The sequence below is a fragment of the Megascapheus bottae genome, chromosome 13 (genome assembly GCF_031878675.1).
Source record: "Megascapheus bottae isolate mThoBot1 chromosome 13, mThoBot2.hap1, whole genome shotgun sequence".
NCBI lineage: Eukaryota > Metazoa > Chordata > Mammalia > Rodentia > Geomyidae > Megascapheus > Megascapheus bottae.
Genome location: NC_143521.1, coordinates 30,018,037 through 30,034,941, shown reverse-complemented (window position 1 = coordinate 30,034,941; position 16,905 = coordinate 30,018,037). Strand labels below are relative to the sequence as shown.

The 16,905-nt window shown below is 38.3% G+C and overlaps 1 protein-coding gene across 7 annotated transcripts in view; it reads right to left on the bottom strand.

The window, feature by feature from the left end:
* Nucleotides 1–367: 367 nt before the first annotated feature.
* The window catches only part of Clock (clock circadian regulator), an 82,388-nt gene continuing 65,850 nt past the window's right edge, over nt 368–16,905 (bottom strand). For 4 of the 7 annotated variants that reach the window (XM_090343578.1, XM_090343577.1, XM_090343576.1 and 1 more), the window contains 5 exons: nt 13,824–13,976; nt 12,651–12,857; nt 11,108–11,313; nt 7,833–8,118; nt 2,541–7,476 (listed from right to left, as the gene is read on the bottom strand). In XM_090343578.1, coding sequence (XP_090199704.1) covers nt 7,303–7,476; nt 7,833–8,118; nt 11,108–11,313; nt 12,651–12,857; nt 13,824–13,976 — 1,026 coding nt within the window. In that variant the 3' untranslated portion in view covers nt 2,541–7,302. Of the gene's footprint in view, nt 2,481–2,540; nt 7,477–7,832; nt 8,119–11,107; nt 11,314–12,650; nt 12,858–13,823; nt 13,977–16,905 lie in introns of those variants that run through there. The other 3 variants (XR_016537391.1, XM_090343579.1, XM_090343581.1) reach the window with 3 other exon arrangements.

Genomic DNA, 16,905 nt, shown 5'->3' with positions numbered 1-16,905 from the left:
ATAGTATCACAGCTTGAACTTGATCAGGCAGAGTCTGGTTTCAGCACTTGTTTAGAGATTTTTTGAGGCACCATTAGCAGTTTTCTTTTTTTTTTTTTTTTTGCCAGTCACGGGCTTGAGCCCAGGACCTGCGTACTGTCCTTGGGTTTTCTCAAGGCTAGAGCTCTACCACTGGAGCCACAGCACCACTTCCAGCTTTTTTTCTGTGTGTGTAGTACTGAGGAATCAAACCTGAGTCTTCATGCATGCTAGGCAAGCACTCTTACCACTAGGCCAAACTCCTGGCCCAACCATTAGCAGTTTTGCAGAGAACTTCTAACTACTTACACAAGTTACATGGCAAGAAGTGCTAATGCAGTTAGACTCGCTACTGAATAAAAAAGGAAAATGTTATGAGATTTAAAAATATTTAATGTCTTTCTACAAATTCAAAATGTGATTCTTACAAGTTCTGTGCCACACAAAGTAGATGTTACTTCTGGAGAAATGCAGATGATACTGAAAAACAGCACTAGCACTGAGGTATTTTTTTTATTTTTTAAACTGAAGAAAACAAAGTCTGGATCTATTTTACATTAAAAAAAAAAACACACTGAAAAACAAATCCACAAACCCCCAAAACCAAAAAAGTCCACAATGCTACTGCTTGGCTCTTCTGTTATAATTTTAGGTTCTGAACACATTACAAGAGATTGTAGGAAAGAACGTAATAGAACATGTAGATTTTAAGAGTTAAGCACATTATAACTTGGAAGAGTGATCGTACATGAAGAGGCCTGAGTGGAGGTAGACTAGTAACACATCCTCTTACAGTATAACTTAAAAACAAGCCATGACCAATTCTAACACCAAATTAAAATGCCAATATCAAGCTGGTAAGAACCCATATATTTTATATACAGAATTGTATTTCCAAACATAGCTCATGAATCAGGGAACCTAATAATAGCACCGATGAATTGCCATTATTCCTCATCCTTATAATGCAATTTAGTGTTTTGGCAGAATACCTGAAAAGTGCCTATTCTCTTGTTTGTAAATTTGGATTTCATTTACATATTCATGTCACAGATCAGTATCCACTTCTAGCTCCATCCATTTGAAAGTTAAGAATGAGGGAGAATATGTCTACTTTGTGTAAACCCCAGAACCAAGCAGTACAGACAGCAATGCCAGGAACAGCACACTAAGAACTATACAGAACATTAGCATTTGATGTGTTTTTACAACTACCAACTGATGTTAACAAAAATTTACAAAGATAAAACTTTTTTTTTTTTTTTTGCACTAACTGGTTTCAATACACATTGATTAACTTGTCTTTGGGCGTTGATCTTTACAGAAGAGTGACTGAAATTGCCATCTGAGGCCCTGCAAACCACAGGAAAATAGATTTCAAAGTAATTCTAAAATGGTTTAATTTACAGCTGCTCCTGGTGACATGTATTTTATAAACAGGGCATTTCCTGAACAATTTATTTTTTTGCTTGAAGATGATTGTCTAGTTATACAATACATTAATTTGAGGGTAACATACCTTTTCCTCCATTTTAGTTTCTTGGTAATGGCTCAACTAATACCAGTAAGTGAGCCTGCACCAGTACAAGTCAACTCAGAAAGACACAAAGAAGGTCATTTCCCAAAGTGATGTCACAGTTTGTTTCCTCAGAGATTTAAAAGCATACATGTGAAAATAGCATATCTTTAAACTTTGTAAAGACAGCAAACTTTTGTAGAGGTTTTCAGTGTATCTATTCCATCTATAGTATTTAAGAGCTTTAATATGGATATGATGATAGCCATTAGAATATGCTGATCACTTAATATTTTCCCAAATGGGCAAAACAGAGGCAATGTGTGCCATTGGTTCTGTCGTACTGGCCTTTGGCTGTGCTGGGAAGTTAATATAAAAAGTCCCCATAAAATAGAGAAGGCAGCAAGTGAAATTAGAAAAAGATTGAGACTATGTGAAGCACAGGGGAAATCTTTTCTTAAGTGTGTTGAAAGCAGGAGGGGGAGGTGCAGGGCAAATGGAATGGACCCTGTGGCCCTCCTGCTCTGAACAGATTCAGGTTGTCCTTGGAAAGTTATTGAAAGGGCTAGCAGCCTTCTCAGGTAATGTCCAGTTCTCTTAAGTACCAGACTATTATGCAAAACAAAACAAATCACAAATTAAATATACAACATTGAAATTACTGATGAGAAAATGATGCAATGGTATCTAAAAATATAAATAAATATAGTGATTTTCATCCAAGAAACCCAGAGAACTGCTTTCAAAGCTATTGTTCAAACCACTTTCTAGATTCTTTCTTAATAAATACTTACTATTTTGATTGTCATCTAACGCAGCACCTCAGTGTTTGCTGGTGGGTGATGGGATTTCACTTAATAGTCTCTTCAGAAACTATCATTTCTCCAAAGACCTCCCCCTGGGAAAGCCCAGGCAGCTTACTCAAAACAAAACCTGCAAAGTATTACTTTAGAAAAACAAGGAATGTAGTGTTATGACAATGGGGGGAAAAAACTATACAAAAGAGTCACATGGAAATAAAGTATTTTAATTTTAAATATCCAAGTTTGCTCAGTTCTTTTGAGTTGTTCAACACTTTGAAATATCCTGAATTAATAACTGTAGGAACAAAATTGATCCTGTTTTAACAGGAGACATTTTAAAATAAGACCAAATTAAACTTTTTTTCTTTACCCAAAGTAGTCTTTTTCAGTCCTTTTTGTGCAAAAATATTACAAGAGCAATTCAAATGGAAACACTGAAATGACATGCCAACATTTCAGGGCACATTTAAAACACTCAGTTACTGTGTTCTAAAATATTACTACCAATCACTTAAATTAATTCTTTATATCTACTCACACAGATGCAATTTCCTAGACCTCTGATAATAAACAGGCTCATTGGTCTCTTTTGGTGTCCACACAATAGGCAAGATTAGGTTTACAATAGTGTTTAAATGGAACTAGGCATCTACAACCTCTTGACTCCACCACATTCAAAATAAGAGTTCATTTGGCTACCTTGATATCACTCCCATAAACCTACGGTTCACTGGATCTAAACATTTCTCAGAAATGTGTCATAATTTCACCTAAGTGATGATTTGGGGATCCTTTAGAAACAGTTAATGCCTAAGCTAATAAACTTTTGTCAGAATGAGTAGTTGCAATAAAGTGCTTATTAAGTTTCAAAATGATGCTTGTAGACTGTGGTATGCTGTTTGAAGTGTGTGCTGTTCCTTCCCTAAAGGATCCCCCAGGCATGAGAGTCTGATCTCACCTGTCTGAAAAAGCAGCAGCACTATCTTTTGGTAGGCTGACAATAGGCACATTACCCATGCGGATGAGGCTACACGAGGGCTATGGCAAAAGGGGAAGGAAATTAGAAAAGTGGGAGGCATGTGGAAGGTTCCTACTATACTCCTTGTTATATACAAATATATTAAATATGCTATAAAAATAGTCAACTCTTTTCCTTTGCAATTACTTCAGGACACTCCTTTAGAAGAATGCTCACTCAATCCAGACAAACATAAACGGTCTCTCGAATCACTAGTAAAATGGCAAGTGCTTTTGTGCTGTTTCTTGACCAATGAAAAGTTCCAATGGGCTTACTCCTGGCTAGACGCACTTAGCAACATTAATATCCAGTGTTTATACCTTGCAACATGGACTCCTGTGGCACTAAGAACAGAGCCACAGACATTGGAAAAGTTGTAGGCTTGAATGAGTTTTAGACAAATGTTCAACAACTCTTCAATCACCAAAGAAATAGGAAAAAAATATTAAGAATCCTAAAGTAACATGCTATCTGCATCCCACTAAAAGTTTTCCTCAATGTAGTGGAAACAATTTCAAAACAATAGCATCCAGGTGAAAAGAATCCAGGTAGACTTACTATTTTTAAGGGTCCCTTTCTAAGGCTACGTCAGTCATCTTTCTTCAACACAAAGCTCTTTATAGAGCTGGACAGCTTCAGTACCCCAACCAAGAGACAGCATTAAGGCAATGACCAACAACTACACACATGTAAAGACCTCAACATGCTCACTATTTTGCACTGAATTTTGTCACAGACTTCATCATCACTGGCATTCTTTTATCGCTAGAACATTCCTAAGCCATATGTATGTGACAAGGCAAAGCACACAGCACTCTTCAACTTCCCACCTGAACTCTGGATGGAATGTGGAGGCTGCGTTGTATTTTTTACTTTCATGCTATCAACCTACTTACTACATTTACTTGTCCTCCCATATTTTCCACTAAAATAAAATCCCAAAACTGGAGTACTTGTAGGTGTCTGGGTTCCGGCTTGATACCATTTTCAGAGGCAACTGTTAGTCCTTGCATTTGCCACGTGTACTTGTTAAGCAACACTGACAGCACAGGAGCCTGAGCAAGGCAACCTTCAGAACAGCCAGCGCTGGCCCTTTACCTTAACAGTTCCTTACCAGTGAGCACCACCAGCATGAAGTGTTTTTAGGAACTGAATCCCTGTGAGGGTGAAGCAGAGGAAAGGGAAGATTTTTAAGAACCTGAAAGGTGTTCCCATCTGGTATCACTTCATGATTTGTAGATGGGATGTTAATTAAGAATTTTGGCTATAGAACTGAAGAGTGAGAAACAGTTGAATTATCTGAATGATTTAAAGTCTCATAGGGAAAGGGAATAGGGTTGTTTTGCAAACCCCAGTCTAAGAGAACCAGGAGGGAACCAAGGGTAAAGAAATATAGCTTTCCTGATACTACTTCTCTATACTGACAGCAGAGGTTACCAGCTAACTGCTCCTTTAAATTTAGCCAATGTCAATTTCAAGCAGGAAAAGGTCACCTTATTTCTGAATAAATGGAATTTTAATTAAAAAATTTCAGCTTTCTTTCCTAAACATTTATGAATATAGAAAACACTTGAAGGGGATGGGGTTGAAGAATGTCAGTAAATAAAACTTTATAGATTTACCTTGTGACTTACGTTTTGCTTCGATTAAGTACAAAGTAGTCACAATCTTCTAATTATACTTAGATGTTAAGCCTTAATAGTTTGTTTTGTTAGCTAAATTCTTATCACTCTGTATTGCCAACAAAGAGGCACAACTCATATATACGGAACAGCAGAAGGCAATTTGGAGACAATCATATCAGTTCTGCCATGTGTATGCTCAAATACACATGCTTTCTGATAGCAATTTCATGTTCACAGGAATGTCAGGAATCTCTTCTGACTCACCATTTAATTAGAAGAATTCTATGATATGTTAATTATTGAGTGGCATCTTCACATACCTCTTTTGTAGAAGGATAGGTACCAATTTTCTTTGGTTATCTTTCAACATTAACTTTCTAACTTAATTGTGCCCAGGTGTGCTTTCTTTTTGTTTTATAGCAAAACAGAAGCTACCTCTTAAAGACGACAGTAAAGCCAAAGATCAAGAACTGACTTAGCATATTCCCCTGAGCCTTTTATCTAGAAATTCTCTATTAGATTATCATCATTGCTCAAAATCTTTTCATAGCAACTTTACCTCTGTTACGCATTTTCTCTTAAGGTCATTTTTCATTTGTGTTTGTTTTTTCCCTTCTCAGTCACGTTTAACATTCGAATGAGATTTTCTGCTAATCATAATTCTTAATGCTCTATAGTTGCAAATTTTATTATTAGTACCATAAAAATCTAAGCAATGCTTTTTAAAGTGTATCTGACTTGTGTTGGACTTTACTACCTTGAGAATATGATATTGGCAGATGAAATCTCAGGTCATATTTTAAAAGCATGTGAGTTACAGCATTTGTGTTGCAGTGATGGCAAAGCCAATTTCTACCACTTTATATAGGAATATCAGTATCATGTAGGGGCAAATGTTTACTGGTAATGACTACTTTTAAAGGAAAATACTAAATTAGTAGACAAGTTTCAATTGCATTAGTAACTGATGGTGTTAGGTTATTCTCTCCTTTAAACTTTGTTTCCCAATCGAAGAGACTCATAGCAGTCTTCAAAGGAATCAAGGAGAATGACACTGATAATCACATGCTGTTAAAAATGTAACTAAGGTTTCAAAACTGCTATTGAAACCCGACAATGAGTTCAAGGTGGTGAGCTATCACCTGAATCAAATCAAGGCACTATGGAACCCCCCCTCCCCCAAATAACCCTGAATCTTTTCTGACTAAAAGAAGCATTGAAATTATAAAGGATAATAAAAAGATTCCAACAAATCCTAAAAGTAAAAATTCCCACCACTGAGAATGTTAAAAAGTGCCAAAAATGTTTTGTGTGCAAAATTTACTCCTATAACTGAAACATTCTTGAAATGACTTTCAAGCTTGTTGAAAACCTTGTACATACGTATTTCCCATTAGGGAATACATAGAATAGGTGATCAAACTCCCAACCATCTAAAATACAGCAGTGCAAATCCTATTTTCAAATATAATTGAAAAATGAAATGAGGGATATTTTTTAATAACTTGAAAATCCTATTGTATCAATAATTTAACCTGAAAAAAAAAATCCATTCCCAGCAGCACTTCATACCTCATGAAGCAAACTGTGACATCACAGCCAAAGTATGAACACAAAGACCTGTGCCCTGGAAAAGTGAATAGAATACTATTATGCTGTAAACAAAAGGAAAAGTGGAGGCTGTATCAGATTAAAAATCTAATGAAATGTACTCATACCTATAAAGGAAGAAGATAATGCTTTCATGCAGCATACAGAATGTGTGCTTCTCTCCTTCATCCAGACATATACATATTTTTACAGCATCTATACATAAAGAATTTGAACCCACACAACATTCTCAAAGTAATTACTGGGAGAGAAATGAGGGACCTACTTACTGGACTATCTTCATGGCATCATTGTAAGTGAACCCCTGACATGGCAGTGGTGCAGTCCTCTGTAACACTTAATACCAGGCACAGAACCACTAAAAGTGCAAGCATTATTCGTGCCTTTCAGATTCACTAGAGGTCAGTCTCATAGCTGAGCTTCATACATTTGGCAATATACTCTTTTTTTTTCCATCAAAAAAATATCTGGTGGCTGAAACACTGTCAGAATTGGCTGTATCTCTAGGATTATCTCCTGCTGGCTGGTATTTAGTGTACATCTGTAGCACGAGGCAGCATTTTCCTTACCAACTAATTCCAGGAATGAGAACACTCAATACTACATCTTACGGAACAGCGGGAAGTTTTCCTCCTATTCTCGGATTATCCGAGTAAATCTTTATGGGCCATTTCCTTCTTCTCTTGATGCCAGAGAAGAAGTGAGTGTGTGCTACTGTGGTTGAACCTTGGAAGGATCGGTCATGTTGTCAGTCCTATGCCGACTAAGCTGCTGCTGTTGCTGCTGCTGCTGGTGATGTGACTGAGGGAAGGAGCTCTGCTGTAGTGGAAATGCAGCAGACAGGATGAGCTGAGTTGAAGGATTCCCATGGAGCAACCTAGAAGTCTATAAACACAAATGGATTCATACAAAACATTGCTTTACTCCTTAATATTATCCATATAAGATTTACTCAAGTTGTCCACTGTCCACAGGGACAAAATCTTTATATTTTCATTTTTGTTCTAAGTAAACTTGGAGGAGCCCTTCATGTGGGCAGAGAGAAGGCCACTTGCTCTATCTAATAGTTCAGGTAAAGTTGAGTATGATTGTGTTAGGACTAAGTCTTCCAAATACTGAACAAGAGAAGTAAAAAATAAAACTAGCTAACCAGGACAAGATCAACTGCCAAATTCCATTATAAAAGTAGACAGACAGACAGACGGACAGACTGGAGATGGCTTCCCCACTGGGAAATTTACCTGTAAAAACTGCTGTGGTGGTTGGGTCAGCTGGGCCTGAGATGGTTGCTGAACTGGGGGAAGCGGCTGCTCCTGGGAACTCTGTTGTTGCTGCTGCTGCTGCTGCGGTTGCTGCTGCTGCTGTTGCTGCGTTACTGACAATGCCTGTGCCTGCTGCTGTTGTGCGGTGAAAGTAGGATAGGCAGTCACTACCTGCCCCATAAGCATGGTACCAGGCACCATGACTGCCCCACAAGCTACAGGAGCGGTCACTAATTTGGTCACAAGCTGCTGACCTTGAGAAAATCTGTGAAAAGAAAAGAGGAGTTAAAAGAACAGCACATACATCATAAAAAGCAATGAATGATTGCTTAAAATCCAATGATACTGCCAACTTCATTTTACAAAAGCACACATTTATACTTTGTTTTTAAAGATTCTTTTTGAGTATGCATAGAACAAAATGTATGTAGAAAAATCAATATATGATCACAAACAAGTATGACAAACCATTCTTAATATTTATATTCAAAAGAATGAAGGACACCTCCCTTCATTTACAAAAAGCTAACACAGAAGCTAAACACTGTAAGAAACAAAAGTTTCATGACACTGGACTTCTGAAATGATTTCAATGACATCACCAAAACTAAAGGTGGTAAAACTGTTGTTTTCCTTGAAGAGTTAACTGGACTACATAAAACAAAAAATGTATACTGAAAAGGTAAGCTAAGCCACTGATGAACAGTATGGAAGAGGATGGGCGTGATGGGCAAGATGCATTGTATTCATAAACTCATCTGTTGGACTGAAACCTCTTTGGATAACTTCTTAAATGAAAAACAAAAGTAAAAATTTTAAAAAGTATGTATTGGGGCCAGGAGTTTGGCCTAGTGGTAAAAGTGTGCCTAGTATGCATGAAGCCCTGGGTTCAACGCCTTGTTACACAGAAAAAGCTGGAAATGCTACTGTGGCTCAAGGGTAGCGCACTAGCCTTGAGAAAGCTCAGGAACAGTGTCCAGGCCCTGAGTTCAAGCCCCAGGACTGGCAAAAAAAAAAAAAAAAGTTGTGTGTGTGTGTGTGTGTGTGTATGTAATGGGAGTAAAGTAAGTAGAAAATAAAAATCATTTAAAATTGGAGATTTCATATAGAGATCTTACAGTTGTTTGAAGGCAACTCTTCAATATTGAAATGGCATTTCTTCAAAAACTTTGTTTTTATATCAGTTATTTGGAATTTTTACTAAAATAAGTCTTAGAATTCAGAAAAGCTGAAGTCAGACATCTGGGTCTGAGTTCAGAGTGGCTGCTTCACTGATTTAACCATACAGCCCCATGAAAAATTATTAAAATCCTGTGTTTTTCTTATATGAGACAGGAAAGGAAAAAGACCTTCGTAAACATTTTATGAATCCATATATTTTGAGGAAGTGGAGGTGTGGTTGAAGAGATGGAGTGACAGCTGTGAGCAGAAAGGCCAAGTAAGAGCTAAAAGCCCTGAGTTCTAGCCCGCAGTACCATCCTCCATCCCCCTCAAAAGGGAAGAAGAAATAATATATTTTGAAAACTTTAATTCAAGAAAGGTAAGTTACACCCACCATGGTTGGTACATGAACACTTTTTTTTTTTTTGTGGGTCACAGGGCTTGAACTCAGCTTGGGTGCTGTCCCTGAGCTCTTTAGCTCAAGGCTACTGCCCTACCCTTGAGCCAAGCCTCACTTTCAGTTTTTTAGAAGTTAATTGGAAATAAGAGTCTCAGGTCCTTTTGTGCCCAGGCTGCCTTTGAACCTTGATCCTCAGATCTCAGCCTCCTGAATAGCTAGGATTACAGGCATGAGCTATCTTTGAACCTTGATCCTCAGATCTCAGCCTCCTGAGTAGCTAGAATTACAGGTGTGAGCCACTGCACCCGGTGATACATGAACATCTTTAGCATTTGTGCTAACAAGATGGGATGGCACAATTAAATGAAGCCTGTACAACATACTACGAACACTACAGTATGTGGCTCCTATTTGCTTCCAACTCAAAAAATAAGATTTTATTACTCTAATTTTCATGCCTTAAAACAACAGATATTTTTATAAATTATAAAATCACAGTTTTAAAAAAATCATGTTTTGGGCCAGGAACATGGCCTAGTGGCAGAGTGCTTGACAAGCATGCACAAAGCCCTGGGTTCGATTCCTTGGTACACAGAAAAAGCTGGAAGTGGTGTTGTGGCTCAAGTGGCAGAGTGATAGCCTTGGGCCAAAGAGCCCTAGGACAGTGTTCAGGCCCCGAGTTCAAGCCCCAGGGCCTGCAAAAAAAAAAAATCCTGTTTGGCTTCTTAATGCAACTGTACTGTAGGAACTGTACTGAAGGTGGTGAGCATGTTTAAAGCAAGCATTCTATCCCCAGCCTTATTATTGTGCGTGCATGTGTATGTGCGTGCATGGACCCCCTGTCTGTACTAGCTTTGGTCTCTTGCTTAGCTCTTTTACTCAAGAATAGCATTCTAGATTACTAACTTATGTACAAACAAGTATTTATCCAGGTTGCATTATCCAAACTGATTTGTTAAAATTCCAAGTCACATTCTTACACTAAAGAAAAATACTCAGTAAACAGACAAGTTTAAGAAAAAACTAATAAAAGAAACCTGTCTTAAAAAAAAGAATAGCATACTACCAGCCATTCCTACATTTTCCATTTGACTGCTTGTTGTGCATGTCTGTGCATGTATGAATATTTGTGTATTTGCATGTGTGCAGGTCCTGGGGCTTTAACTCGAGTATAGGTGCTGACACTGGGCATGCCTGTAATCCTAGCTACTCAGGAGGCTGAGATCTGAGGATTGTAGTTCAAAGCCAACTTGGGCACTAAAGTCTATGAGACTTATCTCCAATTAACCACCAGAAAACTGGAAGTGGCGCAGTGGCTCAAGGGTTAGAGCAGTAGCCTTGAGCTGAAGGCTCAGGGACAAGGCCAAACCCAGACAAAGTTTAAGTCTCATGACTGACCCCCCCCCAAAAAAAATCTATCTATCTATCTATCTATCTATCTATCTATCTGTGCTGAACTTTTCTGCGCAAGACTAGTGATCTATCACTTAAACCACAGCTCCCACTTCCAAATTTCTGAATATTCATTGGAGATAAGAGTCTCAGATGTTTCTGCCTGTGCTGGCTTCTAACCACAATCCTCAGATCTCAGACTCCTGAGTAGCAAGGGTTACAGGAAAAATTCCCAGCTTTCATATTACTATTTTTAATCCATTTACAACTTTGAAAATGACAAATGCAGTAAGACAAGTACCTTATCTGTCTGTCCTGAGTGAATGTAGTTACTGTGGCACTCTGGGTACTGTTCTGTGACATACTGGATGGAATCTGGAGCATGCTTCCAGCGGCAGGCTGAGAAATCACCATAGTATTATACAGCGGAGCTGTAAGAGTGCTCTGTGTCTGACTTGGAAGAGATGTTTGCTGACTGTGACCACTCAGTACATTTTGTTGACTCTGCTACAAAAGAGATTTTACAGAGAGATTAACCAAATGAAGTTATTTGGAAACAATGCATTTGTCATTCACTATTTTAACAATAGCCGATATTAAAAAGAAACAGGCTTTTTTTTTTTTTTTTTGGCCAGTTGTGGGGTTGAACTCAGGGCCTAAGCTCTACCCTTGAGCCACAGTACCACTTCTAGCTTTTTTTTTTCTAGGTATGTGTTGCCAAGGAATCGAACCCAGGTCATTGTGCATATTAGGCAAGCACTCTACCACTAGGCCAAACTCCCTGCCCAAGTGAACATGAGTATGAAAACTTCCTGTTCTCAGTATCATGTTTTGTTCACATTTTATAAGTAGTTTTCCCCACTTGATTTTTCTTTTATAAAATCTCACAGAACAGTGTTTATGACAGTCATTTACTATATGTACAAATTTTAAATAGTATGTATATTTTACACAAATGGAAAAGCATGTAGAAGCCAACATATAAATAAATGGTTAAAAATTGTAAATTCTCAAAAAAAAAAAGGAAATAGGATAAATTATTCTAAGAGAAATCTAATGACAAAGGAACTACTTATAGTAAATGGGAATAATTAGGCTTGAATTCCCAGCTGGAAGGCAAGCTAGAACTTTAAAAGGACCATGATCTTAACAGGGATGGTAGAAAATATATCCAAAGAATTTCTGTTAAATACACAAAGTGACTGAGTGATGATTAGATTATTTTCCATATAGAGTCACAGATGTACCCTAATTATCGGGATTTTGTGTGATGTTGATTGAAATATCAATGTTCTACTCAGTGTATTCTGCACGTGGTAACACAATTCCTGGACAGACTCCTTTACAAATCAATGCATTTACTTTTTGTGTGAGAGTGAAACTTCTGGGGCTTGAAATCACAGCTTGGGAGCCATCTCCAAGCTTTTGTGTTTAAGACCAGTGCTCCACCATTTGAGCCTATCTTCACTTCCGGTTTTCTTGGTGCTTAACTGGAGATAAAGAGTCTTACACACAGTTTCCTGCCCAGGCTAACTTTGAACCACAATCCTCAGATCTCAGCATCCTGATTAGCTAGGATTATAGGCGTGAACCAGCTGGGCTGCAAATCAAAGCTTTTTAACATTTATAAGTAATCTCTTGTGACCAGAAGCTGGTATCATTATTAAACAGATTGATAATTTTTAGATGTGAAAATATTTTATACTAATGTTAAAATTTTTCAACTATTTTAATCATTACTCAATATTTTGTCCTAATTATCAGACTTTCAGAGATGATGTACAACAGAGCTATATTAATCACTGAATCAAGTCCATAGCTCACACTGTATGTGACCACATTACCTGAGTTGATGTACTTTGTAAAGTCTGTTGAATCATGTGCTGACTTGTGCCAATATGTCCAGCATTCATTCCACTTTGAATCTGGTTAGTAGGAACAACCTGGCTTTGCATATTTATAGGTGCAAGTTGCTGGACATTAGATGAATTTCCAGAAGAAAGTTGAACAGAACCAAAATTTAATCCAGGGTTTGATTGTTGCAAAAACATCTTTAAAAATAAAGATTACATTTAAATGAGGGTTTTTTCATTCTTTTTTGTGTTGTTGTTCAACACTAGGGATGAACCCAGGGTCTTTAGCATGCTAGGCAAGCACTCTACCTGGGCTACATTTGTAACTCTAAATACGCATTAAAATGCAACCAACAGACACTAGTCATTGTGCGTGAACAACTAGCAATAAATAATTACTGAATAAAACATGAAACTTCCACTCATTCCAATCTTACCATGCTTTCAATTGTTAGAAAATGGGTAACTACTCAAAGGGTGCTACTCAAAGGGCTACAGGCGGATTGGCAGCTTTGTATCTTCTGTATTTGTAATTATGGACATTAATTACAAGTAGTTTTCACTTAGTATTTCCCATTATCCAAATCCTAGTCTCCTAGTAAGTTGGTAAAGTAAGAAGAACATGGAACATTCTTTTTTTTGCCAGTCCTGGGCTTGAGCTCAGGGCTTGAGCACTGTCCTTGGACTTTCTCAAGGCTAGAGCTCTACCACTTGAGCCTCAGCACCACTTCCGGCTTTTTTTTTTGTATGTATGTGGTACCAAGGAATCGAACCTGGGTCTTCATGCATGCTAGGCAAGCACTTTAACCACTAGGCCAAACCCCCGGCCAAACATGGAACATTCTGTTAAAACTCTCACTCATAAGTTCTCTAGTGTACAGATTCAAAGCTACCATAAAATAACTTTAATATGAAAAATTTAAGATATCTAAAATCTGGAGTTCATTAATATGGAAAAGCAAGGAGGCTGCTATCTTTGGAATGAGCATCTCTGGAGACTTTCAGTATATTATATCATACTGAGTGGGTAACCAATGGGTAGTGACTGAACAGAACTACTACAATGTCTTTCTTGAATCTCACATTTCATTAAGAAAACTGCTTTTCTTATGAATGCAAAATGTGAACATGATGATCTGTTTGTATTCAGATGTAACAGCTTACCTGTAGCCCTTGGCCATGGACCATTTGAAGTTGCTCTTGAATTTTCCTTAGTTCTTCCTGTTGCCGATGAATATTGGCCTCTATCATCCTGGTTCGTTGTTCCAACTGGTCCTTCAGATGTTGCATGGCTCCTAACTGAGCTGAAAACTGAAACTGAAGTACCACATGTGGAAAAAACGTAACAGGTTTTAGAATCAATTGCTCTTCATAATTGTCATGTGAAAAGCAACATGAGTTAAGATTGTCAAGCCACTTATCAATGTATGGCATTTCTGCTCCTAATATGTCCATCTTTCTCTGCTCTGGGACATTGAAGCTGGGCTTTAAAAGTATTTTTCCATTGCCAGACATAGTCAGACCTATCAGCAGATGGTACTGGAAGGTGCTACAGAGGACAGTTATGCTCCCTGGTGTCAGTACTTTATGTCACAAGTGCCAGTGACACATAAGTGGCCTCCCAGTGAGGTTCCTAAATGCTTAGCAGGCAGTTTTTCAGCAAATTTCAGTGATATCCTTTCCCAGGAAACTATGCCAGGTCCCTAGCAGCTACCTTCCTTCTCCTGTGGCACTTTAATGGTAATCCACTGTCCAATGGTGCCAGCCACGACTTGTCCACAATCACATGTGAATCCTGGTGGTAAGGGACACGGATATTCAGGAACCCGAGGCAATCTTCCCAAGTCTGTCCCTTCCTTGGGTGATCTACTATTCTTTTTCATTTTTCCCCTGGTCCTCAGGGCCTAGATGGTATTCCTGAACCTCTTTGTGCTCAAGGCTAGCACCACTTGAGCCAGCATCACTTCCAGCTTTTTCTGAATGTTTTATTGGAAATAAAGAGTTTCACAAACTTTTCTGCCTCTGTCTTCAAACCATTAACACTCCAATCTCAGCCTCCTGAGTAGCTAGGATTACAGGCGTGGGCCACCAGTGCCCCGTTCTTCTATTCTTATAGTCTTTAGGTTCTCTTGACTTCTTTTCTTTTGTCGGTCCTGGGGCTTGAACTCTGGGCTTAGGCACTGTCCCTGAGCTCTTCAGCTCAAGGCTATCGCTCTACCACTTGAGCCACAGCCCACCACCTCCCTGATTTCTTTTAGTTAGTATTTTATCCCTAGCTAGATTTTGACTGATTATAAGTACATCCTGCAGTCAGAAAACCTAGTTACAGTGTGGCTGACCTTACTAAAACAAGTTACTTAATTTCTATTTACTGGTGAGGTTGTACTGGGGTTTGAACTCAGGGCCTGGCTTAGCTGGAACTCTACTACTTGAGTTATGCCTCTACGTTGGCTTTTTGCTGGTTAACTGGAGGAGTCTCATAGACTTTTCTAGTCAGTCTGGTTTCGAACTTTAATCCTCCAGATCTCAGCCTCCTGAGTAGTTAGAATTACAAATGGAGTCACCAGGTGCCCAAGTTACTTTATTTCTAATCATCACCTGCACTTCAGCCTGTTCCTGCAGTTAATTCTTACCAAACTGCCATCTTTAGTATACCCTCCATGTGCGAATCAGAATTACCCAAAATTATCAAAATCTGACAAATAACTAACACTCATCTTTTCAACTGATAATGTCGTTAGACAATTTTATAACAAATTTTTAAAGACTAAGCAATTGTGAATGAATGCATACAAGACTGCAAAGTTACTTGACTTTCAGAGTTTTTAACCTTACTTCTGCTTTACACCTGGGTAACAAGCTGCTATTATTTTGTACTGCTTATAATTTAGTTATATTTGATGACTCATCTGTTAAGTCTATATGCTCATTTAATTATGTTCATGAATATTCAGTACATGTAACAGGATAAGAGCTGGAAGAGAAGATTTTATTGAAAACCTACCTTCAAAAAAATCCAGTGAACTGCGCCTTGAATTAAGAAATGTTTCCCTAACAGTTTTCAAATTATCTCCAAAAAAAAAGTTGTAATAAATTAATGTAGCAACAGTTCTTTTTTTTTTTTTGACTTTTTTTTTTTTGCCAGTCCTGGGTTTGAGCTTAGGGCCTGAGCACTATCCTTGGACTTTCTCAAGGCTAGAGCTCTACTACCTGAGCCTCAGCACCATTTCTGGCTTTTTTCTATGTATGTGGTACCAAGGAATTGAACCCTGGTCTTTGTGCATGCTAGGCAAGCACTTTACCACTAGGCCAAACTCCCAGCCCAACAGTTCTTTTTTTTAAAAAGCTTATACCACAGAAACAAAGTACTATTTTTCAAAACACAATTTTCCCTTTTGAAGTTGATAACTAGACCGTATCATACATTAGGCCTACTAGGTTTGAAAAAAATTATTAAATCTAGAACCTCAATATTCCCATGACTTGCTTTTTTTTTTTTTGCCAGTCCTGGGGCTTGAACTCAGGACCTGAGCACTGTCCTTGGACTTTCTCAAGACTAGAGATCTACCACTTGAGCCACAGCACCACTTCTGGCTTTTTCTATGTATGTGGTACCGAGAAAGCAAATCCAGGTCTTCGTGCATGCTAGGCAAGCACTCTATCACTAGGCCAAACTCCCGGCCCCTCCCATGATTTTTTTAGAATATTAGTCAAAATATATTGTACTTATATATGCCATACAAATGTAATTTATTATAACTAAGGTTATTTGTAATTACAGATAAACATTTTGTTGGCATCATTTAAAGAATTTCTAAGCTCGGCGCTAGTGGCTCATACCTGTAATCCTTGCTACTCAGGATGAGATCTGAAGATCCTAGTTCAAAGCCAGCCCAAACAGGAAAGTCCACGAGACTCTTATCTCCAATTAACTACCAGAAAACTGGAGGTGTCATTGTGGCTCAAAGTGGTAGAGCACTAGCCTTGAGAGAAAAAGCTTAAGGACAGTACAAAAGCCTTAGTTCAAGCCCCATGATTGAAAAAAGAAAAAGTATTTGTACTAAGTGCAAAAAGGAAAGTAGAAGGCAGGTGTGGTGGCTCACGCCTATAATCCTAGTTGCTCAGGAGGCTGAGATCTGATGATCACTCTTATCTCCAATTAACCCCTAGAAGATGGGAAGTGGGGCTTGGCTCAAAGGGGTAGGGTGGTAGCCTTGAGCTAAAGAGCTTAGGGACAGTGCCCAGG